Source organism: Aptenodytes patagonicus, chromosome 1, assembly GCF_965638725.1.
Source record: "Aptenodytes patagonicus chromosome 1, bAptPat1.pri.cur, whole genome shotgun sequence".
Taxonomy (NCBI): domain Eukaryota; kingdom Metazoa; phylum Chordata; class Aves; order Sphenisciformes; family Spheniscidae; genus Aptenodytes; species Aptenodytes patagonicus.
In genome coordinates this window covers 41,303,398-41,327,382 of record NC_134949.1, presented here as the reverse complement: position 1 = coordinate 41,327,382, position 23,985 = coordinate 41,303,398, and the positions used below count along the sequence as shown (strand labels likewise).

At 43.1% G+C, this 23,985-nt stretch overlaps 1 protein-coding gene across 1 annotated transcript in view; it reads right to left on the bottom strand.

The window, feature by feature from the left end:
* The window catches only part of TRHDE (thyrotropin releasing hormone degrading enzyme), a 221,780-nt gene extending 198,019 nt beyond the window's left edge, over nt 1–23,761 (bottom strand). Inside the window, exons 1-2 of the mRNA XM_076333043.1 lie at nt 22,790–23,761; nt 16,799–17,072 (exon numbers count right to left, since the gene is read on the bottom strand). Coding sequence (XP_076189158.1) covers nt 16,799–17,072; nt 22,790–23,613 — 1,098 coding nt within the window. The 5' untranslated portion in view covers nt 23,614–23,761. The remainder of the gene's footprint in view (nt 1–16,798; nt 17,073–22,789) is intronic.
* Nucleotides 23,762–23,985: the final 224 nt, after the last annotated feature.

The following is a 23,985-nucleotide window of genomic DNA, read 5'->3' as shown; positions in this document are numbered from 1 at the left end:
ACGGCAAAGTCATTTATCTTTTTTCAGCTCCCAGTCTCCTTTTATCTTTTTCTCATGCTTCTGTATTTTTCCTCTATCCTGCAGTGTTGCTGAATGCTGATGAGCAGAAAATGGTACAAAACCACAGTCTCTTTCAGATTAAAAGTTCAGGTATGGAAGGTCCAACTTTTTTCCATTTTGGAGTTCCCAAAAAAGCTGTATATTTGGCATTGTCCAGCTATATAAAGATCAGTTAAATACTTCACTAGCTGTCCTCCTCTAGCATAGACAGACTTTCAAACAATGACATGATGTTTCTTTCATAGTTCTAATGTGCTCTCTGTTAAGAAATTATCTTCCTGTCACTGCAGCCTTGGACGTTTTAACAAAAAAATAAAGTGACCAATGCAAAAACAGTTTTCCACATACCAGAACCACAATTTTTACAATTTTTTTTGCATTCAACTTGTTACATTTGTAGATTACTAGCATTCCATAAAAATCAGGAAAACTGGAAATATAAAGAAGAAAATCTCCCCAGTGTTCTAGTACTTAGCCTTTAAGTGCACATCTCACCAGGGATGTGCAAACAACTGACTTCTTCAATTCACCAGTTGAACTTGCCATTCTTAGTTTGTTAGTACTGAATCAAATTTGCCTTAACCCTGTTTATCACCAAAACAAAACCAAAGTATTTAATGTCATGACAGACAATACATTCCTCTGGAAATAAAGCAGAATGTTTCATTTCCTAAGATTTGATTAAAGAACAAATGTAACAGAATTACAGTCAAAACACTACAGCTTACGGTTAGAGTGATGCTTCACAAAGCAGACCCCTCAGATGTCTTTCAGGTCCTAAAGGTCTCTATGATGTACATGTCTGCATTCAAGATGGTATCTGTACCTCCACTGTCTGGAGGTCTGTTCAACAGAGTTAATAGAACCTAAAGAGTGATTCAGAATATTCCAGAACAGATACACCTACATCAGAGCAGCTGACACTGACTAAAATACACTCAAGGTGTTGAAGATGTCGGTCAACTTCAGCATAGCAATTGCAATTGCTAATGTTACTAGACTTCTTGCACAGCAATGACCTGAACCATAATTACCTATGACTTCTAGCAACAACCTTTATATTCTCTATTCACCTGTTCAGGCATGTATATTATCACATTGTCAGAATCTTTTTCAGCAAGACTTCTCAGTAAAGTTCCATCAAAGTTTTCTGCCACAAAACAGAACATGAAACTGCCATGTTCTTGCTAGCCATGGACTATTCTGCCACACCAGCAGAGACAAGCAATAAGGAATGTGTCCAGAACTGACATGGACATACAAGCAGAAAAGTGTGCAGTCTGTACAGAATATTCAGAATAGTCCTATGTACAAAATGTTGCAGGTGAATCTCATGATACCGAGAGGCTGGTTGGTAAAACAGCAGATGAAATTCAACATCGGTAAGTGCAAAGAAACACAAATAGGAAAAAATAACCGTAACTATACATACTCGGTAATAGAGTCTAAATTAGCTATAGCTCGGGGAAGAATTCTTGGAGTCACTGTGGACAGCTCTCTGAAAACGTCAGCTCAGTGCTCAGCAGATACTCAATAGGCAAACACAATGTTACAACTGGTTAAGGAAAGAATAAAAAACAAAACATTATGCAAAACTCAAGTATATAAACTTTGAGCACTGCAGGCAGCTGTGGCACCACACCTCTCTTTCGCTCAGTGTTTCAAAACAGGCACTGTAGGCACAGAGAAAGGTGATAAGAATAAGAAGAGATGGGAAGTGAATCCCACACAAGGAGAGATTAAGTACTTTTGAGTTCTGAAAAAGGACAGCTAAACCATCTATAAAATCAGGACTGGTACACAACAAGCGAATGAAGAACAACCAGTCACTGATCGTCACAGCAAAAGAAGAGGGCAGCCAATGAAAATGTGGAATAAATGCATTTAAGTAAACGAGACACGTAAGTAAAATACAGATCTTGTTGCCACCAATTGTCACGGAGAGCAAAGTGCAACAGCTTCCAACCCAGATAATGTACATTCACAGAGAGCAGGCCCTTTGGCGGCTATTAAACCAGTGGCCCATGTATAACTCCAGGTCAGGGTCACTAATAGCTGGAATCTAAGAATAATACTCCAGTGGTCGTCATCTCTAAACTGGTCTCCATATAGGACACGGTCAAATATTTTCCCCTGTGGCTGTTCATACAATAAGCATGTTTTTTTTTAAAAGACTGGAAAAAAAAAAAAATTCAGTGTAATCTAACACGACTTGAAGGCCAGCTCTGGCTGTGGATCTTTTCACAGTCCCTCCCTAGTGGATAATACAGGGATTTTTTCCCCAACTATAGTGCCCAACACAGCTAGACTCCAGGAAATAATTGATAATGGGTTCTTAATAATCAGGAAGGTGAGGTACAGATAGAGAAACAGTAAAAACATCTCACCCCTCTGAAGGGTCTCACTTGTAATTCACACATGCCGAGCATCTGGCATTAACTCCTTCACCTGAGTAACCAGGAGAGCAGCTTGGATGTGAAAGAGTGACACCCCCATGAGCCAGAGTGGCAAAATACTTTCATAGACAGTTCTGTATTGTTCTTACTCCACAGTTATGATGGCATATCACTAAAAAGGACAGTCACGCATCTCTTCCTCCTCCCAAGTTAGATCCATGGACTATCCACACATTGGGTGAGATGGTTCGGTCAAAAGGTTATTAAATTTTTTCATTAGTTTCCCTTTGGATTATTGCAGTGAACAGGCTCACTGTTTAGCCACAGATCACTAGATCTGACAGAAAGGATATAGCAAAAGAGTACAGGCAGGGGTGGGGGGAACAACTCCACTCAGTAGCAGCTCTCAGCTACACTGTGTTACATACAACGCTAAACTGCAACCTATGGTTCAGCAACATTATCTGAACTTGGTCTGCTGAATGAAAAACACAGAAGTCCTTGGACCTGAAAGACAGCAAGTCTGAAGTGACTAGATGCCACAAAGCAGCCACTGAAGAAGTGTCCTGGTTTCGGCTGGGATGAAGTTAATTCTCTTCCTAGTAGCTGGTACAGTGCTGTGTTTTGGATTTAGGATGAGAACAATGTTGATAACACACCGATGTTTCAGTTGTTGCTAAGCAGTGCTTACACTAGTCAAGGACTTTTCAGCTTCCCATGCCCTGCCAGCGAGAAGCTGGGAGGGGGCACAGCCAGGACAGCTGACCCAAACTGCCCAGAGGGATATTCCATACCATGTGACATCATGCTCAGTATATGAACTGGGGGGAGTTGGCTGGGGGGTGGTGACCGCTGCTCGGGGACTGACTGGGCATCAGTCAGCGGGTGGTGAGCAATTGCACTGTGCATCACTTATTTTGTATATTCTTTTATCATTAGTGCTATTATTATTATTTTCCCTTCCTTTTCTGTCCTATTAAACTGTCTTTATCTCAACCCATGAATTTTACTTTTTTTCCCCCCCCAATTCTCTCCCCCATCCCACTGTCGGGGGGGGCAGTGAGCGAACGGCTGTGTGGTGTTTAGCTGCCTGCCGGGTTAAACCACAACAAGAAAGAAAAAGGATATGAAAATCTATAATTAAGGGTTGGCAGGTAGGGGGGAGCTCAATAAATATGGAAAAAGCACTTCAACTTGTAAATGTTTATCGTAACTGTTACAGTAGTTCAACTTCATGAAAACACCCCAGCATCAGTAAATCTCCTCTGTGTTTGAGAGGAAGCATCTTTCAGAGCAGATAGATTCTGCAGGGAAATCAATTTTGTTCTTTTCTGGACTTCCTCACGTAGGTACTGCAAGGTATCATTGTACTGGCGAGTTCAATTAGGGAATAGACTATATAATTAAATGTATTTAAATACTTTAAACGCTGCTAAAGCACATACATATGTACAAAACAGTACTCAGGATATTTCTTCTTAGACATCAACTCCGGAGTAACGAAACTATGAAACCAGGCAACTCTACACTCTACCAGCTGCACTATGATTCACTGATCCTTTTTATCCTCACAATACTTCATGGTAGTATAATCATTCCTAGTCATGTGTGACTCATCAAAGTATTTTGTAGTAAAGACAAATGTTATAATATGCCCTATTGTAACCATGCAAATTACAAATCTTCATTTCCATACCTAAATTATGCTTTCGCTGAACTTTTTCTGCTGCTTAAGCAGCTCTCGCATACAAGCTAGTTAGGCATTTCAAAGTTGTTTCATAGGAAGGAGTGCCAAGCTTTCTGAGAGGTGGCCTTCTTCAACCCCTTTCACTTTCTCAAGCCTCCTCATGCTTTCCACATCACAATTTTGAAAAGGTTCACACTAGGTTCTTAACTCTAAGATACCACCATATCTCCACTGTATGCCTCACATGTTTCTTGTGGCCAGAAGTTAATGTAACTTTACTTGGCAGACAGATTTTATATGATACTTCCCACGGAAACTCTGAATGACCAGTCTTCTGTGGATCATCACAAGCCAAGCAATACAGAGACACAAGGAAAAGTTTCAAACTTTCTTCTTCTACACCGAGATATCATACTCCCAGTGAAGTCATCTTTCTACTAACTTAGGGCCTATTCACTTTAATATACTCATTGCTGTCCCTGTCCCTTTAATATACTCATACCCTGTCCACAACAGATGTAATATTTTTAAGTAGAAAACTTAATAGAGTCTCCTCTGTGTCTTAATCCTCTGCATATTAAAACTTTTAAAAGTGATCAACAGGGTCAATGGGTGACTGCAATGTAATTTTTAGAACTGCTCATATTAACTGCCTAAATTTCCAGTTCAAGACCAAATGGGCTTGGGTCAAGAATAAACGTTAAACAGCTCCAAGGAAAGTAAAGTATAACCTTGTGGGGTTTTTTTTAAACCAAACACAAAAAGGAAACAGCACTCCACATTCCATGGGTAAAACAGCAGATCACAATAAAGCATATTAAGAACCACAGCCCCATGGAGAATCCTAACTAGACCTTAAACTGAAGAAGGTCTCAGGTTCTGGAAGAAACCCGTGACATACTCCTTCAAAAGAAACAAAGGGAATAGAGAAGAAATAATATACATTCCTTTCCCAGTAGGAACTAGAATAGCAGGAGTTTTTAAATTCAAGCACAAAGGCAAACATACACTTTATATGCATCACAGATGCATACTCTGTGCAAGTAGATGGACAAATATTTGCATGAATATAACTTGAGCATGGGATGAGAGGAGGCTTCCAAATAAGGGCAGAATGCTACTACTACCTTTGCTGGTGCTTACCACAGAAAGGTGATATAGTAAAAGTACTGCGAACTGAAATATATCAGATATTCCCTGTGATCACTCTGTGTTCTCTTACTCTAGAACTGCATATTTAACACATTTTAAACATATGGAATTGCTAAGGAATAAAAAACAAAGGTTAATGAAGAGAAGAAAACCAAGTTTGGGCATCATTCCCTTTCCATCACCTGAATCCAGCCAGCAGAACTTCAGTAAGATGAAGAGAATTATTCCTTTAGTCCAGGGGAAAAAAGCTTGTATCTTCTCTGACACAGCGGTAGCCAAAAATATAAGTATTTATTTTATGAATGCATATGCATTCATACATATGACTTTAAATGAAGCAGTACATGTTATCACTCATTGACATTCCCACATACAGATTTGGGCTTCTATCTGAATTACTCAGGTCAGACAAAAAACTATCAAACTTTCTCACCAGGTATAAATCAGTCTCCCTTTTTTCCCCACAGTATTTAAAGGGTAACAATGAACTTACTCCAAAACAACATTATCAAATTTTAAACATATAGGAACACTTTTCAGTAAAACAAAACACAGCATGATGTACTGCTGTTCAACCACGGACTGTGATTTAATTAGCCAGAGGACTGGAGAACTACAAGAAACACGTGTGGTATGCGAATGATTCAGTAGGTATACTTCTTTCTTTGAAATTAATCCATAGCAATCCACTTCCCTTCTTCCTCCTCCACCTTTTATTCCCTTCTTCTTTTGTCTCCTCCACCTTTTATTCCCGTCTTTTATCTCCTCCACCTTTTATTCCCTTCTTCTTTTATCTTTATTAACTAAGGTACCGTTTGCTGTCCTGAGGTTACGAACTCTTAATTGAGGTTCCAACCTGCTGTGACTACCAAACTATCCACTGCTCTCAGGAAAGGGAGGGTGAGAGGGAAGAAAGTGTGGGTACCCGCAGAGGTGCCCCCAGTGAATGCTAATAACCACCTTTTGCTTCTTATCCCCTCCCCCACTGTAGTCATTTCAAATAAATAAAGTATTAGTCTTCTCGTTCTGTCCCACGCTGCCACACAGCTCCACTGCATGCTGTGAAACAAAACGCATCACTAAATATTTTTCAGGATAATCCGCTATGGGATAACTTTTTTTAAATACACTTTAGGTCATTTACCCTTCAAAGAGAAACATAATCTGCTTTCAAATTATGCTATTCCAAATAAGAAGATAACAGGCTCAGTTCCCATCTCTGGCTGCTCTTGCTATGTCTCAACAGCACACAGCAGCCAGAAAGCTGCCAGACAGGAGCAGTGGAGGATCTCCTAGGGGTACCATTCAGCGGAACCAGGCCAACGCGGCTGGTTCTCTGCCACCTGTCCCCACCCCACTGCATGAGAGGGGTGCCAGGGGACGGGGCCGCATGCAGGGCTCGAGCAGTTGGGCAGCCACAGCAGCTGCTACAAGACAGAATAAACTCGAGAATGAAACCACCGTTTGCAAGGCGGTCGAGTCACCCTGGCTATTCCCACAGCTGCAGACTTTGCCCTGTGCAAACAACGCCTTTGGACAGTAGCAGGGAAGGACACGTGAAGCCAGTCTGTGCCAGGCTGCACCCTGGAAAAGTACATTTATGCTGTGAAGCTGTGCCATTCTCGCATCTGATAAAAAAATCTTCAGAAGAGGTACCTGAAGTGTGAAAGCACCCCACTGGAAGAATGAAAGAGTCTTGTTAAACGTACGGACATCTTCATAGAAAAATCAAACAGACAGACTAGCTCCTCTACTAGTGCAAATGGGGGTAACACCACAAACCATAGAGCCTTTCGTCTACTCCAGGCAGCAAAAAATACTGGGACAAAGGCAAAAATAAGATGGCATTTATGCAGGTTTTCCAACAAAAAACTGAGGTAAAGGCAAGCCTAAAAGGTGAACGTTACAGATATTTGACTGTCAGAAAAGGAGGGGTTGGACTGACAACAGTTATGAATCTCTGAAATGAGTGGTTACTTTCCCACCACTGGCCATAAAAACTGGGAACAAATAGGCTAAATTTCTTGTTTCTGTATGAAAAATATGATTAAAACTTACCTAAACCCTGGAGGAGAGACTGGTCTATAAATAAATAAAAGTACACATCACTCTCCTCCTTCACGAATACTGTATCTGTCACTCAACTAGATGTGAACTAACCACCTGCCTCAGTAATCTATTTTCACTGCACAGAGCGCAGTTACTATGGTGGGTATACAGGCTAACACTGGTTTGACTGACAGATGTTCAGGCTGGTGCAGGAATGTGGTCACCTTTACGTTGTCCTGGGGTGAGATACCTCCTACAGATTATTCAGCACTTCATTTTTGCTTTTATAGCAAGAGCATGACTCTTATGGAAACATGTTAATAGACTCTTAGCTACTTCCTTGGATGTCAGAAAGCAGAACTCATGTTGATGCCAAGGACAGAGACCTTAACGAGTAAGTTAATGAAGTCAAATACGACAGCAGAACATAAGAGGCATAAGGAGACATGAAAGAATGTAGTACAGAAAGCAGAGCACAGCTCGAGTGTTCAGCCTTCACTATGACTTACATTGTCACAGTACGTACTACTAAGCATATGCTCATTAGTACATGAAAGGAAAAGGAAGTAAAGTCTTTCTTCCTCCATCTCCCTCCTTCCCCTGCTTGTAATGTGGGAAAACGGAGGAACTGCAGGGACTTCACACTACTTCTCTGAGCAAATGGCAGGGAAGGAGTGGAAACTACTAAGAGTCCCAGATTTTTCTTTCTTTTCTTTTCTTTTCTAATGAACAGCCAGAAGATACCCCAGACGAAGCAATGCTCTTGAAGGTACAGAATTGCAATCAAGACCCTGGCCTGATGCTTGTCAGAACAGCAATCACAGGTGCTGCCTCTCTCTCTGCTCCCTGTTACTGCAAGCAAGCCATAAGCCTACAAATGAGCCATAAATTAAGAATTTACACTTTTCAAAGTCTTCTTGCTACTACATACAAAGTTCAGTACACCACTGCCACCAGATACTTACAGGTGATCTTCCTAGGCAAAACCAAAACAAAACATTGTTCCCAAACTCAAGTCTTTCAACTCAATAATATTATTTGCAGAGTGCACCTGAGAGTTTATGTTAATAAAATAAATAGCACATTTAAATACTACATGTACTACAAGTGCTGACGGAGAGCATTTTTTTTAAAGGAGTAAGCATAATACATGTCCAGTGTTTTCCTAGTGCATTCAACTTACAAATTCAACCAGAAATCAATAACAATGGATTGCACGTTTGCAATTCATGTTTTTAACAGATTCCCTGGCATACTCAGTTTAGCATGAATGCTGATCACATAGGTTTTTGTTTGTTTGTAGCAATTTTGTAGCTACAGTATTTAAAAATTACTAAACTAAAAGTCATTTTCAATATACAAACCTGAAACAGAATGGGTAAACAAATATTGATGCGATGAATCTGAAAACGCTATGATTTCTTTGGATTACTAATGTAGTATATTATGGTTTCCCACTTAACTAAAACAATTCCAAATAGCAAGCACTAAACTCGGTAAAAGGTACTTGTAGAACCAGCCTTTCTGTTGTTACTACAGAGAAAATTTCATACAAGCAAAAGAAAGCACAAACACACCTACCCATGTTCATACATCTGCATGCTTTTCTAGCTCAATATAACTGCATACCTCCCATCATATTCTTTGTAACATGCATTTTATTTTTAACTGTTTGATGAAAGCTATTTTGCGGAAGGCAAGAGTGGGACATTTGTAATAAAGACCAAAAAATGAGTATCACCATATCCCTATCAGAACAGCATTCCAGGACATATAAAGATCAAACGTTACAAGTCTGCATTGCACCAGGCTTCAGAAATATGCCTTGTGCTTCCTGCATTAGCTGCTCTCTGTTTATCAGATACACGTGTGGCCTCCCAGTGGTAAGTGATGGGCTAACAAAAGTTACTTTTCAGGTATAGGTGGGCTTAGAAAGTAGAGCTCAACTCTGGAGCTGGACTGAATTCAGGTTGCAGAGGAAAAAAACTTAGTTTTAATTGAGGACTAATTCTACTTTTGATAGCTATATCATTCTGCTGTAACCAATTTGCTCACCCACAAAGAATTATCTGGTGTATAATTGCTTCAATACTGATTAATAAATAATAACTGATGGAGAGACTTTGCTGGCAGTTAATAACCAGCAGCTGAAGAGAGGGCCTAAGGCAGAGCCTCAGGCCTTTAACCCAGGTAGTCATTAACTGACAGAAAATGCCTGGTCTTGAGGTCATTACTGCTATTACATAAAAATATTAACACATTTTTCAAATACAGAATAATTTTCTAAAAGCTACAGGCTGAACCGCACAATAAGTGCAGAGTTATTTTACAGAGAACCTATGGTTTTGTTTTTTTCTAGTAACTAACAAATGACAGAACCCACTGGGGAAAAAGTTATTCTGAATAGTTGTTAAACCTGACTTTACTTTTTTTTAGACTATTAACGAAAGTCAGCTCTTCAGTCTCCTCAGACTGATCACCGCACTGCAGATGAGGGAATGCCTAGCCCAGCTCTCCAGGGAGGGCTAGAAGCACTACACTACCTCCAGTCATCTTGTCTTAAGGACAAGTATAAAACCATGGTCCCATGGTGCTGGACCTAAACTAACATGGGCTGTTGGACGTGCACTGATTCTGACCTAAGTCTGCTTATGTGACTCCATTCACTAGCCCTTCCTGGACAAAAAGGATTTTTCACTTGTGCAGAATCAAGCGACTATTACTGCACAGATCCCATTTTTGAGATCACTCTATCTTTTTGTGTGATGCCGAACCAAACTGAGCGAGCCCCCCAAACACAAGCCTAAGAGAATTCAGTGCCAGGACATTTATGCAGGCTCTCCGCAAGCCATGGAGCACTACGGAAACAGTAATTACCTTATTCTCCTTTAGCCAGATTATTACAACTCCTCCTCATTGGCCAGGATAAGACTTAACTGTACTGTAAGGTATTGAATTAAGATTTTTACTAACCAGGAGCTTGTGATCTCTAATTACATCTTAGATAAAGTAATAACAAAACAGCAGCAATGCAATAAAGGTTGGCCTTATGGTGCTATGACTCTTCTCATAAGATCTTTCTTAGCCTCAAGGTCTTTCTCTGTATCGTGACAAATTACTCGGCACTGATGACTCTACAGTAATGTTTAATAAAAGCAAGATGTACCTGGCTGTAGAGCTCACTTCAAAATGTAACGCGCATGGATTCAGACAGCCAGTGGAGGTCCTACCCTGCGCAGCTGACCAAGCTGTGGTCAGGCCCACACACTGCCAGTCCTGCAACATATGCTGCAACCATTTTGGAATAGGAGTAGGAGTAGCAAAAGTGAAACCATGCAAAATTCTTCTTTCAGCACTGCCTTCCATCGACATTCCTCTTCCCACTCTCCACCACCCAGCCCCTTCCTTTCACTGGTGCTCACTCCCATCTGCTTTGGCACTGCCTGCACTCGCTCTTCTAACCCCTGTGCCCACAATTCCTCCTGACTCCACTCCTTTCCACGCACTTTTTTTTTTTTTCTTCTTTTTAGCAGATACTCCCCCTGACAAGAGCCACGTTGAAGCTGCCAGTTGGCACTTAATTTTCATACCTATCTCCACACCCCATCCACAGCAAAAGAGAAGAATGGTAGACAATGAACCTCCCTGAAACATCTCTTTCCAGCAATGCATTCATCTCCACTGATATACTCTGCTTTGTCTCTGAGCATTCACTCCTTCCACTAACTGAAAAGAGAAAGAATTAGCAGAAAAAAAGTGTGCTGGTTTTGGCTGGGATAGTTAATTTTCTTCATAGTAGATAGGATGGGGTTGTGTTTTGGATTTGGGCTGGAAACAGTCTTGATAATACAGGGATGTTTTAGTTATTGCTGAGCAGTGCTTACACAGGGTCAAGGCCTTTTCTGCTTCTCACCCCACCCCACCAGCGAGCAGGCTGGGGGTGCACAAGAAGCTGGGAGGGGACACAGCCGGGACAGCTGACCCCAACTGACCAAAGGGATATTCCATACCATATGACGTCATGCTCAGCATATAAAGCTGGGGAAAGAAGAAGGAAGGGGGGATGTTCGGAGTGATGGTGTTTGTCTTCCCAAGTAACCGTTAGGCATGATGGAGCCCTGCTTTCCTGGAGATGGCTGAACACCTGCCTGCCGATGGGAAGGAGTGAATGAATTCCTTGTTTTGCTTTGCTTGCGCGTGTGGCTTTTGCTTTACCTATTAAACTGTCTTTATCTCAACCCACGAATTTTCTCACTTTTACTCTTCCAATTCTCTCCCCCTTGCCACCGGGGAGGAGTAAGCAAGCAGCTATGTGGTGCTTAGTTGCCAGCTGGGGTTAAACCATGACAAAAAGGAATTAAAATCACTTATGAGACAGTGGAGAGGCGTGCAGGATATAGTGAGTTTCCAGGTCCATCTGACAAAGGAATGATGAGAAACAGAGGGTTTGGAGAATAGAGGTACAGCTAAACATGAAGTACAGTAGAAATAAATCCAGACAGGGGAAAAATAAAGTAACAGTAGTAGGAAAAGGCCTGGTGGATCAAAAGGACAGATAAAGACGATAATGAAGGAAAGAGACACAGAGATGATGTGACAGACATTACAATCCAGCCAGCAATATTTTGCTTTTAAGAATGACTGACAAAGAACATATGCAAGAGGTATGATTAGGAAACACAAAATATGAGTAGAAGCAAGCAAGCAAGCATGTGAAGGTAAGTGGAGTTTTCTGGATTATTGTACTGTGCAAAGACGACAGTACACAGATTCCATGATTTTCATGAACTACAGCTGGCACAGCTGCAGTTGGTCTAGGGCCATATAAAGATCAGCTAAGCCTGCTCGTACGGACATCCCTCCTCCTTCAATACAGCATTACCTCAGGCAGCACCCTGGTAGAATTATACTGCTCCCTAGTCCACAGCAGCATAGATGACTGCACCACAGTCCTTTCCCCAAGAATCAAGTGATTTGAATCATTGTCTGTAATCCCAGATGAATCTGAACAACGTAATATATATATATATATATATATAATGCATATAAGAAGTCAACTCTGCTTTTAAATTACTTGCTCTGGAAGGGATTCTGGTCAGACCCATATGGACTAAAGAGTTATGCTAATGATTCGCATCCACTGATCTGTGCTCCTAGAAAAGCACTGCTTGTCTTAATTCCTCTTCCCAAATTAATTTTAGTGTATGAAATATAGAACATCTTCATGTCTGCAAGAATTATATAGGATATATCAAAATTATATTTTGATCGGCTACCTAAGCTTTCCAAAAGTCAGTTTCTATTTATAACTTGATTTGTATTTGAATCTCACGCTTAGGTTAAAATTAATTTTGAGGACAATGTCATTCTTTGAGAAAAACCGAACAGCTAACACTTAACAATTTTTTAGGAACAAACCTGCTTTTTATCTCACTGTTTCTTTTATTCCTCAGGGAGTTTATCTACCCTTGACCATAGCAGTTTAGTAAGACTGGTCAGCTGGAAGAGAAGTGAGATTTTAATCATTAGCATGCTGTCCAAATCTGAAAGGACACTTCCCTGCCCCTTCCTCCCCCCCCCCCCCCCCCCCGCCACACACACACACAAAAAATGCTTTGTGAACCAAAATGAGGTTCAAGAAAGTGCCAAAGCAAAAGCAAAAGTATATGCAAGCTGAAGTCTTTTAGGTGTCTACTATATGTCTACAAAATAAATACAACATACACTGCATTAATTGAAGTAAGATTGCCCAATGCAAGAAATTGCCCATCAAGATGTTTCAGTATGGGGGTTTGATTAATTTTCCTGAACATTCATTCATTCTTAGAAGCAAACTTACTTTTATCATACATTTACATTCAATGCCATGGATATGGGAGCAACTAAATTTTAGTGAATAAGTGGCTTCAGAGGAAACCAAGAAGTTTAGAATTGCACGTGCCAGGTTTCAGGTAATTTCAAATTTCAAAGTAGTGTCCATGAACTCCTGGTATTGCAGTATGAAAGACTCAAAAAGGTGGATTACCTCAGCAATTCATCTGAATGAACACAGCTCTGAAGTGTTTGCCGTGAGTTCATACCTTAAAAGATACTCTTTCAACAAAATTGAACAATGAAAGATGATCAGATCACAAATGGACTGAAAAATAGCAAAATATATTTAACCAATAACTCAGTGTAAACTATTTTGATATTACTGGGCATTAACATACCTCTGTGATAGGGGCACTATAAAAAATAAGAGCTAAAACTCTAGACTAACTGAACAATTTTATGGGATAAGAAACTATCTCAACTGATATAGGCTTTTGGTCTTCAAGTCTTTGCGAAGATTATTCACTGATTTGCATAATTGTTGGCAAAGTTCTGTACAAGTTCTGTCAAGCCGGTGGAGTATACTTTTATATGTCCTACATGCACTGAACCAACAGACTCAAGCGTAACTATCAGGCCCTAGTAGCCACAAATTCCTAATAAATTAACACTTGGATGCTCTCTTTGGATTCCTGTTAAACCTAAAGTCTTGAGAACAGTTTTGCCAAATATGAGAACAGCAGGAAGTTCTCAATTATTGTCTATAAGACACGAGTGTGCCTCTGTCTTCAGGGTATCAAACATACTCAAGCAGCAAAAGTCTGCAGGATATGAGCTCTGAATAACACTACAAGAAAAGGAGTTAAAGAGGAAGTAGGTTGTATCTTCCAAATTAATGGTCCTGAGGTCCATCCCCCGCATTCCATGTATTTGCTTACACTGATGTTGGAAGCTGAACTGCTTGCAGCTGTTCCTCAGATGAGTCTAGGACATTTCAAAGTGAGATAACAGGGTAGTATTACGTAGGACAAATTTGCAAGCATTACACTGTATTAGAGCACAAGGAACACAAGACCTGCCTACTAGAGTATGCACCAAAAACTTCCAACTTATTAGAGTTAAGGGAGAACCTCAAGTAACCAATGTTTTCTAAAGCTGAAAAATACCAGGCCATTCTTAGCTTAAGACTAAATCCTTCAGCAGGTGGAGTACATTACAATGAAAATCATCAACACCTACCTGGATAGAAGTCTGTTTCGGTACTGGTTGATAGGGAGTAAGAATCATAGAATCGTTTAGGTTGGAAAAGATCTTTAAGATCATCAAGTCCAGCCATTAACCTAGCACTGCCAAGTTCACCACTAAACCATGTCCCTAAGCACCACATCTACACGTCTTTTAAATACCTCCAGGGATGGTGACTCCACCACTTCCGTGGGCAGCCTATTCCAATGCTTGACAACCCTTTCGGTGAAGAAATTTCTTCTAATATCCAATCTAAACCTCCCCTGAAATGGCCTGATATCTCACCCTGTTCTACAAGGCCAGCGAACACTCTTCTTTATCAGGGAGCGTAGTGATAGGACGAGGGGTAATGGTTTTAAACTGAAAGAGGGCAGATTTAGATTAGATATAAGGAAGAAATTCTTTACTGTGAGGGTGGCAAGACGCTGGAACAGGTTGCCCAGAGAAGTTGTGGATGCCCCATCCCTGGAAGTTGGGCCAGGTTGGATGGGGCTTTGAGCAACCTTATCTAGTGGAAGGTGTTCCTGCCCATGGCAGGGGGGTTGGAACTAGACGATCTTTAAGGTCCCTTCCAACCCAAACCATTCTATGATTCTATGACCATTACAACAGCCAGAGGCAACCAATTCCTCGTCCCAAGAGCAATCCCTCTTGTACAGATAATTAATCTGTTGACAGCAACACTAAGAACCAGGCATCCACTTCTCCCCTCTTACTTCTTTGCCTTGGCACTTGTGAGATCCTTTTCTAAATTAACTGAACTCACTGAACTGACAGAAAAACAACCAAGCCAAAAAAAAAAAAAACAACACTCAAAAAAACCAAAAACCAACACACACACACACACAAAACCCACAAAAAAAACCCACAAACCCAAAGGCTTTCAGCCATTGCAGGTAACCACTGGGACTGCAAGCATGGCCTCAGCAGTTCCCACATCCTTACACTCATAGGTTAAAGCACCTCAGAGAACCACTTCCTAGCCATGCTTCCTTCTCCCCTTTCGTGGGGCCAGAGGGTATTGTCATAGTCTGCTGGCCATGGTATGAAAGGGCTGTAACGGAGTGAAAGGCCCCTAGTGTCCTACTCAGCTGTTCCAGTGAAAAAAATAAGACTTATTTTCTGATCACTTCAGTACAGCCTAAATGAGGGATGCCAATGCAGAGGGCTGTCCTGGGTTCACCGGCCGTCAGCGCATCCTTGAATCCATACTAGGGCTCTGGCAGTCACACAAAAAGCTGAATCAGAGAACTGATTTGGTTGAAAACTCACCACATTTTCACTCTTATTTCAGGTCAGTTTTCAGCCAGATCATATGGCTGTACAGAGCTGAAGGCTGGCACAAGGAAGGCAAAAGAATACCTTTGGCTCAGAGAAGGTGGGATCAGCTCCCTCCACAGCAGCCCAATGCTTAGACTAGCTAAAAGTGGTTATGGAGACATTTCCTGACCTGATCAGCCATGGAAGGGAGGCCTGCAGTCCTTCCTCATGCCCCCAGGCTACAGCACAAAGTCATAGAGCATTTACAGAAGTATAAAGTAAACACTCCCTTTGCTCAGGCACACAGCTTAAACTGCCACCTAGCCCTCTGCTTCCAGAACTAGTTCTGTTTTGTTATTCACTGTAACTAAGAAGGAAGGGTTTCTCTGTATGTTCACCTGAAAAACCAAGATGACAGCGCTGTAAAATATTCCATTAAGCTGACAGCATTTCTCGTGTATGTTTTGGCTTGTTATACACTTCTGAGCTTGATATTTGTAAACCAAAACAAAACTGACATAAATAGAGGATTTTCTCTCTTTTTTTTCCATGGCATAACTCCTGGAATCCTGCCATATTTGGAAACAACAGCTCCAGAAAGTTAGTGCTTCCATCAATCCGGACCTCCACAGGAGGCTGATAGGTTGTAAAGTCCTACTCCTAAGCAAGAGCTCTAAGGTAGAAATTACTTTATCAGTCTCCTGAGCTAGCACACAGCACACCAAGGGACATGTCAGTATTGAAGGAAGGAGACTGGCAACGCTGCCAGTACTACTGCTTTCTTTTAATAAATAGTCCCACGAACACTGGTAGTGAAAAGGCTACAGGAAAAACAAGGCAAAACTTCCCAAGAAAATCAAAGTGAAGTGAAATGGCATATTTAAAAGCTTCAAATGTCATCAGACAACCACAACTACTAAGCTAACCAGTTACAAAAAGTATCAGACAAACCAAAAATGTTAGACAAACCTTCAGAAAAGGTCCCAAACAATACACACTATCATTAAATAAACTGGCAAATTTTAGGAATGCTAATCAAGAAAATACTTGAAGTACTTGACGTTATGATCCCTTACAAAAAGTGAGGGTTTTCAAAATAACGAAATGTATTTGATACAACATTAGAAATACTTACAGCTACTCCACTCTTGGTGACAGTTTCCCGGTATGTAAAATTGCACACTGCCCAAGCTAGGTAATACGTGGACATGAGAGGGGTCTGTGAAAAGTGATCTGTAACCCATCCATCTTCTTCAAAAACAGAAGTTTCAACGGGCATGTTGGACAAAGATAAGTAAGTTGCTTGATGCCTGATGCTGATTTTGAAAGTGGCCTTGTAGATGGGCTCATCAAAGCAAGGAAAGGCTTTTCTGGCATGAGTAGGAGAAAACTGTGTAACACCAAGAAACCTAGAAAAGAAGCAAACAAAAAAACAAAGCGATTACTAACTGTGCACAGCACTTGATTTGTGGATGTACCAAATAAGACATTGCTTGACTATTGTGGTTTAAGGGGGTGGGGGGAAACAAACTGTACAAAGTATAGTGTTTGAACACTGCTTTATCACTTTCTTACTACGTGTACTGCAACGCAAGTGATATAAAGTAATGGTCTACAAATTTCCTATAAACTTGCAGACACCACACTGACATTAAATAAATAATCCCTCGCCTTGTATCAAACTTCAGGTTCTAGCAGTTTTGTTCATCAATAAGTGAAAAAAAGTTAGCCAATATTGGTTATACGATGTAAAACAAGCACAGCCCTCAGATCAAACCAGGATTTAAACAGCCTTCAGGGAGTTCACTCTGCCCTGAGACACCGACAGGGCACTTTGCCTTTCTTTGGGCATGAAAACTTACGGTCACATAGTGCAAGCAAGAGGGTCATTGTTTTCCACAGCTGATTACTTCTGTACCAGTTGCATGTAGGTCTGAGACACACTACTATACAGGACTGCTATGACTGTGCAAGTCCAAAAAACCGTTCTGTGAGCTTTGCAGAATTACAAATATAAGCAAATGATTAAACAAGCAGAGAGTAGTTCACCATTCTTCTACATGCACTTTTCTTTTCTGGTGTATTTTAGAGAACAAATCGATGTTCTCAGTTAATGGGTCAAATTATGAAAAGATCTGTGAAGGAGGAAAAGACATTTATTATGCCACTGTAGAGAATGGGAAGGCTTTAGTTTGACAATAAAATCTGTAACTGTTTTCTTTGGAACTAAAGAGATTTTAATCCAGATAGAGAATAGGAACCTTTCTGGGTAGAGCCTTATATTTACACATTTGGAGAAAACCCATGTGCAATGATCTCTTTGCAGAAACAAAAAGCTACACTTAAAAGGTTGAATTATGGGGTTCGATAAAAATATTTTCTGGAGGCATGCAGGATGAAAAAATGACTATGAGCCAACTACGTAACTGTAAAGGTAGCACATATGTAGGCTTTTTGAGTGGTATTGATTCACACCTCACTTTCCAAGATTCCATCAGTGGAAATAACCGTGCAATTTTAGATACAAGGTAAACATCTATCAGAATTTTAGAGGTTGACTAATCATCTGTTACTCCTCTGAGGGAAGAGGATGGGTGGATAGATTTGATATAATGAAAATGGTGGCACCTATTATTAATCAGTCTGTAAGCATTATTCTGCAATATGATACTCTCTAACGATGAGGGAGAAAAAAAGTAGGTAGCCCATAAGGAAAATAAAGTATTTAATTAACTTTTTCTAAAACTTCCTGGGTTTTATACATATTTTGTATAAAAAACAACGAAGCAATAAACTTCTCAAAATGTTACACTTTTATCTTGCTATTGTGCATCCACGCCTGATAGAACTAGATATATGTTTTCCGGTGAAATTATCACCTCGTTCAAATATGGCTAATTTTTAAAAACTTGAAAAATTTTTCCACCACTGAAGCAGTTACAATTGGTCTTTTGCCTAAAATAAAAAGCCTTATTTGGCTAGTAATTATTGAAGGAATTCATCATATCACATTTTTCTTGTCTCATTATAAAACATGGATTACTAAAATCGTAATTCTGCATAAGGTTGCTAAATACAAGGTAAAAAGTTGGTGCCAGGTATTCCAGTGTTAATCCAGCAAAATTCCGTATTATCAGTGGATTTGCACTAGTGCAAAGCCAAATCAGCCAATTAAATGAAGCAAAGCAACTTAATTTATATGCAAAGTATTTCAAGTGGACCTGACTCTGCATTCTAGGCACACTCTAAACAGCTACAGACATCAACAGAAGCTTCAAGTGAGCATGGAAAACTGTACTGGCCTGTTATTAATAAAGCAAGAATGATGAATTTTCCTCTGCAGTTAACATTTTTAATGAGCTCAGACACACATGTAAATGCATACTTAGGGAATACTGTATATATTCTGACACTCTCTAAATAAGGAAGCTTCCCCCCCCCCCCCCAACTTCTTAGAGATCCTATCAGTAGTCTTTTAATATTTGTTATGTGTTAGGCCATTGAAACGATCTCTTCACCAGACTAATAAAACCTGGTAAACTCTGCATCTTTTGTATTCTCACAGACAGATAGATATATCCACATACACATAACTGGGCGAACACTGGGCAGTCAATATTTCATACTAAAAATACATCAACTACCAATAACAGTGATATTTATAACATGTGCATTACTATCAAACATCGATTTGCTTGTTGTGCCATAAAGCAAAACAAACAAGAAGTTAAAAACTGCTTCCCAAAGACTAAACCCTTACACATTTAAAAAAAAAAAAAAAAAAACCACAACTAAAACATTGTCTGTGTTTATCTATTTCTCTCTGTGTTAGGAGTTAAAAGCCAAGCAAAACTTCTATAGCATGCCAAAAGTGAAGACCAGGCTGAGTATTTCATCCATCTCTCTCCACACCTCTCTGGGCACTGACATTTTTATCTCCAATTCCCCAAAATATCACCATAAAAAGTTGTACTTCTGGGAATGACAGCCTTGCAGCCTGTCTTCTCAGCATACCCACAACAGTAATTTGCAGGTGTTTTAATTCCACCTCATCTATTAAAGGAAGACGTGTATTTCCTCAACAACCTATCTATTTTGACATCTTAGTTGTTACAAGATGGAAGAATATGTCTGTTTGTTTTGTCTGCGTGATGTAAGAAAATTTTTTTCCTTTTCATTTATGCCAAAGTTTGATGCTCATTTAAATTATGCGTGCATATTCTTATGGTACTCTACAGTAGCCCTGTATTAAATGTCTGTTGATTACTGCCACTAAATTCTGGCACATAACGCAAAGTAAATTTGTAGCATATCACTTACATTTCACATTTCAATTAAAGTAGCAAAGATTTCAGTAAGAAAATAAATACCTTTACGCGGCTATCAACATTTCAGGCTGATTTATGACTTTCACCTGTGAAGACCACAGAAAGTGAACTAACTTTATGAAAAAAAAAAAATTATAAAGTGAAGGCATTACTATGTTTGTGAAGCCTCACAGTTAGCCAGAGTTATTCACTCCTCATGTACAACAAAAGTGAAAAATGATGCTTTAGACCCTTTTATAGCAACCGCTACTCCAACGATGTTGCTGTATTTTAATCGAATATAAACATGACAAAAAGCTAAAGTCCTGCTAGAACATCAAGGTCTCTCAGAGCATAAGAAAAGCCTGTCTATCTATCATAGTAGAAGCCATCCATGTTTAAGGACTACAAATGGTTATATGTATTACATTAAAAATGGGCTATTAATGAAAATGCAAATTGCTACACTGCAAAAGCACGCTCTGAACAAAAGAAGTTCCCTGGTTTAAAATGTGTATTATTTACTTTATACCACAGTGAGTCGTCAAGCCTGTGACAGCTGAAAAGGAAAAACAGTACTGCTATTAAACACCTGAAACTATAACCACGCACTGATTATTGTTTTAAAAACAGCATTTTACTGAAAGAGATAGAAATGAGTGGGTATAAAGAAAAAATGCCACCAATTTCAATATAACAATGCTACCTTACACAAGGTAAGGATCTCACCCAATGTGACTATATTCAAGTGTATTTAAAAAAAAAGCGACTTGTATCTGAAAAGTTACACAAAGAGTACTGGGAAACGCATTTTACCATTGCCTTTCACTCCATGTCTTAAGCTAGCCTGATGATTCAAAAAGTGAATAGGCCTTTTTTTATTGTTGTTTTTTTTTTTACACCATAACTGGGGCATCGGTGCTGAAGTATAATACAGTAACTTTGGACAAATGTCACTGCAACACCTATTTGACAGTTCAATTATTCCTATACAAAGTCTAAACACACAAGAATAATAACTGCTTAAATAATTTCTTGAGTTTGTAAAGTGAATTATACCCCCTGCTGTTAGCAGTATTTTGTCTTCTGATTTGCCCATTTCCATACAGGTCTGCACAAACTCCCGATTAGCCCAGTCATTCACTCCTCAGAGATAAAAGGCATTTTATCTGCATCTTTTCCTACAACCGTGCTTTTCCAAATTTCCATTTTATTTCACCGCAATGACAAATCGCACAAACTTAATTTCAATCCTGCCTGCAGTTCTAACATCGGGCTGTTTAAAATTGTCAGTAATCATAGTAACGAAAATATGTTTTAATACAAGGGCTGTTGATTTGAGTTGAGGAGCGCTCTTTTTCTGTCTTACTTTTTGTGCCCCATTCTTCCAATTATAAACTCTTTGCTTCGCAGTACAAAACAGTAAGATTCAGGAAGAGAGAACCTGTCACTGCACAGATGTTTCAAGAAAGGACAGCTTAAAAAGAAACTAATTCTAAAGCGACAGACAATGCCAGAACTATCAAGAAGTCCATCCCATCTTCCTTTTCTATCACAAAGTCTGGTCGTGGTTAAAAGAGAAAACTACTTAATAAAAAAAAGCCCCCGTAACTGCCCAAACGGGGCCTCCATAGTGACCCTGCCTACCATAACAAGGGCCTCGACAGGGACCCAAGGGCTATAATAACAAGAGTAAATACAGATCAAGATCAAATCTTGTTCTGCATGAGAACAGCGAACACTGACCCGCTCTGCTCTGTCACAGGGTGTAAATCTGCAGCGATTCGGTTGCAGCAGGTGGCATAAATGTATTCGCATTAAGTGAAATCACATCCCACAACCTTTTTCTTCAAATAATGAAATAAAAACAAAAGAGCAGAGAAGTTTCGCTCCCCTACACGCTGCTATCTGTAACCTGGCAAGGCTCTGTCGCACGAAGACACACGGTCGCTGCACACAGGAGTGTTTATTGAACAGACCCGGAGCGCTCCGGGATCGCCCCGACCGGGACAGAGCGGGCGGTATGTTTTACTCGTGTCACCCTTGGAAGTTCACTCCTTACCACCGTCCGTTTCCAAGCTGCGCAGGGGCATCTCCTCACCTGCCGGCTACAGCCCGCAGCCTTCCCCGCCCGAAGCGGGGCGCGCGGGCGGAGCGCTCCGCTCACCTGGCGGCGGCACCGGCTAACGCCGGCCCGGCCCGGCCATCGCCGGCCCGGCCCGGCCTCCCGCACGGCCCCAGCCCAAAGCCGTCCCGCAGCCCGGCCCGCCCGAGGCAGCTCCGCCTCCCCCCCCCCCCCCCCGGCAGCGCCCGGCCTGCCCCCGCGCCCCGCTCGCTCCCACACACCCGCTCAGCCTCGGCCGCCGCCTCCGACCGCCCTCCCGACCCCGGCCGGTGGGGCGGGGCGGGGAAGGGCTCGCGGCCGCCGAGAACCTCCGCAACTCCGCCTTCCCAACACCAGCCCTCAGGAGCGGCCGGACGGCGGAGGGGACCCCCGGAGAAACAGGCGGCGGCTGCAGGCGAGGCCCGGCCTGCGCTCGCCGACCTGCCGGGCGGCCGCTGGGCGGGGGCCGCCCCTCAGCGCGCCGCTCCCCAGCCCACAGACGCGGCGGCCGGCCGAGCCCCGCGCCCCTCAGCGCGCCGCGGAGCCCGCGGCCTCCCCCGCCTGGCGGCGCCGCGACCCGCCGGGTCCTAGCGCCGCCCCGCCCGAAGTTCGGCGCGGGCCGCCGCGGAGGGGCGGGGGCCGCCAACTTCGGCCCGAGTTGAGTCGAGTCGGGCCGGCGGCGGGGCCGCCCGCCGAGCCCCTCCCGCTCCGCTACCTTCTCTCGCCGTGGAGGACGTAGGAGCTGCGGAAGAAGCCCAGCAGCTCGTTCTCGATGAGGGCGTTGTAGATGATCTTGAGGTTGTAACTTCTCTGCACCTCCAGGCTGCGGTTGAGGACGACGACGAAGACCTGGGTCTGGGGGTACAGGAAGGAGCGGGCCACCCGCACGCCGCCAGCCAGCTTGTCCTCGGCCACGCGGACCGCCTCGATGTGCATGCGGTGGGCGTGCAGCACGATGTAGCGGCTGGCGTTGCGCACCTCCAGCTGCACGTTCACCTCCCCGCTGAAGGTGAAGTTCTCCATGAAGGCGCTCAGCATCAGGTTGTAGTGCAGCGGCCGCAGGTGCCGCGGCAGCCGCGGCCGGGCCCAGGGCGGCGGCTCCCGCCGCCGCTGCCACTCCTCCTCCTCCTCCTCCTCCTCCTTTTCCTCCGCCGCCGCCTCTCCGCCCCGCGCCTCCTCCTTCTCCTCCGGCCGGCCGGGGGGCTGCCTCGCGCCGGGCGGCTGCCGGGCCGCCCCCGAGAGGCTCCCGTTGCCGCCGGCCCGCGGCGGGCCGGCGGCGGCGCCGCACTCCTCGAAGCGGACGCTGAGCAGCACGGCGATCATGGTCACCGCCAGCAGCGCCAGGATGGAGACGGCGAAGCCCAGCACCAGGCGCTTGTGCACGGCGATGTGCCGCTCCGTGGTGCGGGGTCTCGGCCCCGCCGCCTCGGCCCAGGAGCCCGACGGCAGCCCCCGGCTGCCGTTCCGCAGGGCGGCCTCCTCCTCGATCATCATGGGGGTGACGGGCGGGCGCTTCTCCCGCTTCTCCTCCAGGGCCATCACGGCAGCGCCGCCCCCGCCTCCCGCGGGGCCGCCGCCCCCCGAGGGGCCCCCGAAGGCATGAGAGGCTCCGAGGCAGGGGGGCCCTCGGCCCAGGGGGGGACGCGTCGCCGTGCCGCCTCTCACTTCCCGGCGAGCCGCATCACCCCTGGCTGCCGGCAGCCCCGCCGGGGAGCGGCCCCCGGGCGGGGGGTCGGGACGGGGTCGGGCAAGAGGCGACGGCGGCGGCGGGCGCTCCCCGCTGTCCGGCCGCCGGGGCCGCGCCGCGCAGGCAACTTGTGCGGCTTCTGCGGGGCACTTCAGCACATGCCGCCGAGCGCACCTCGGCGCCAAGGGGGAGGGCTCTGCCGCCCCGGCCCCCCCGCTAGCGCC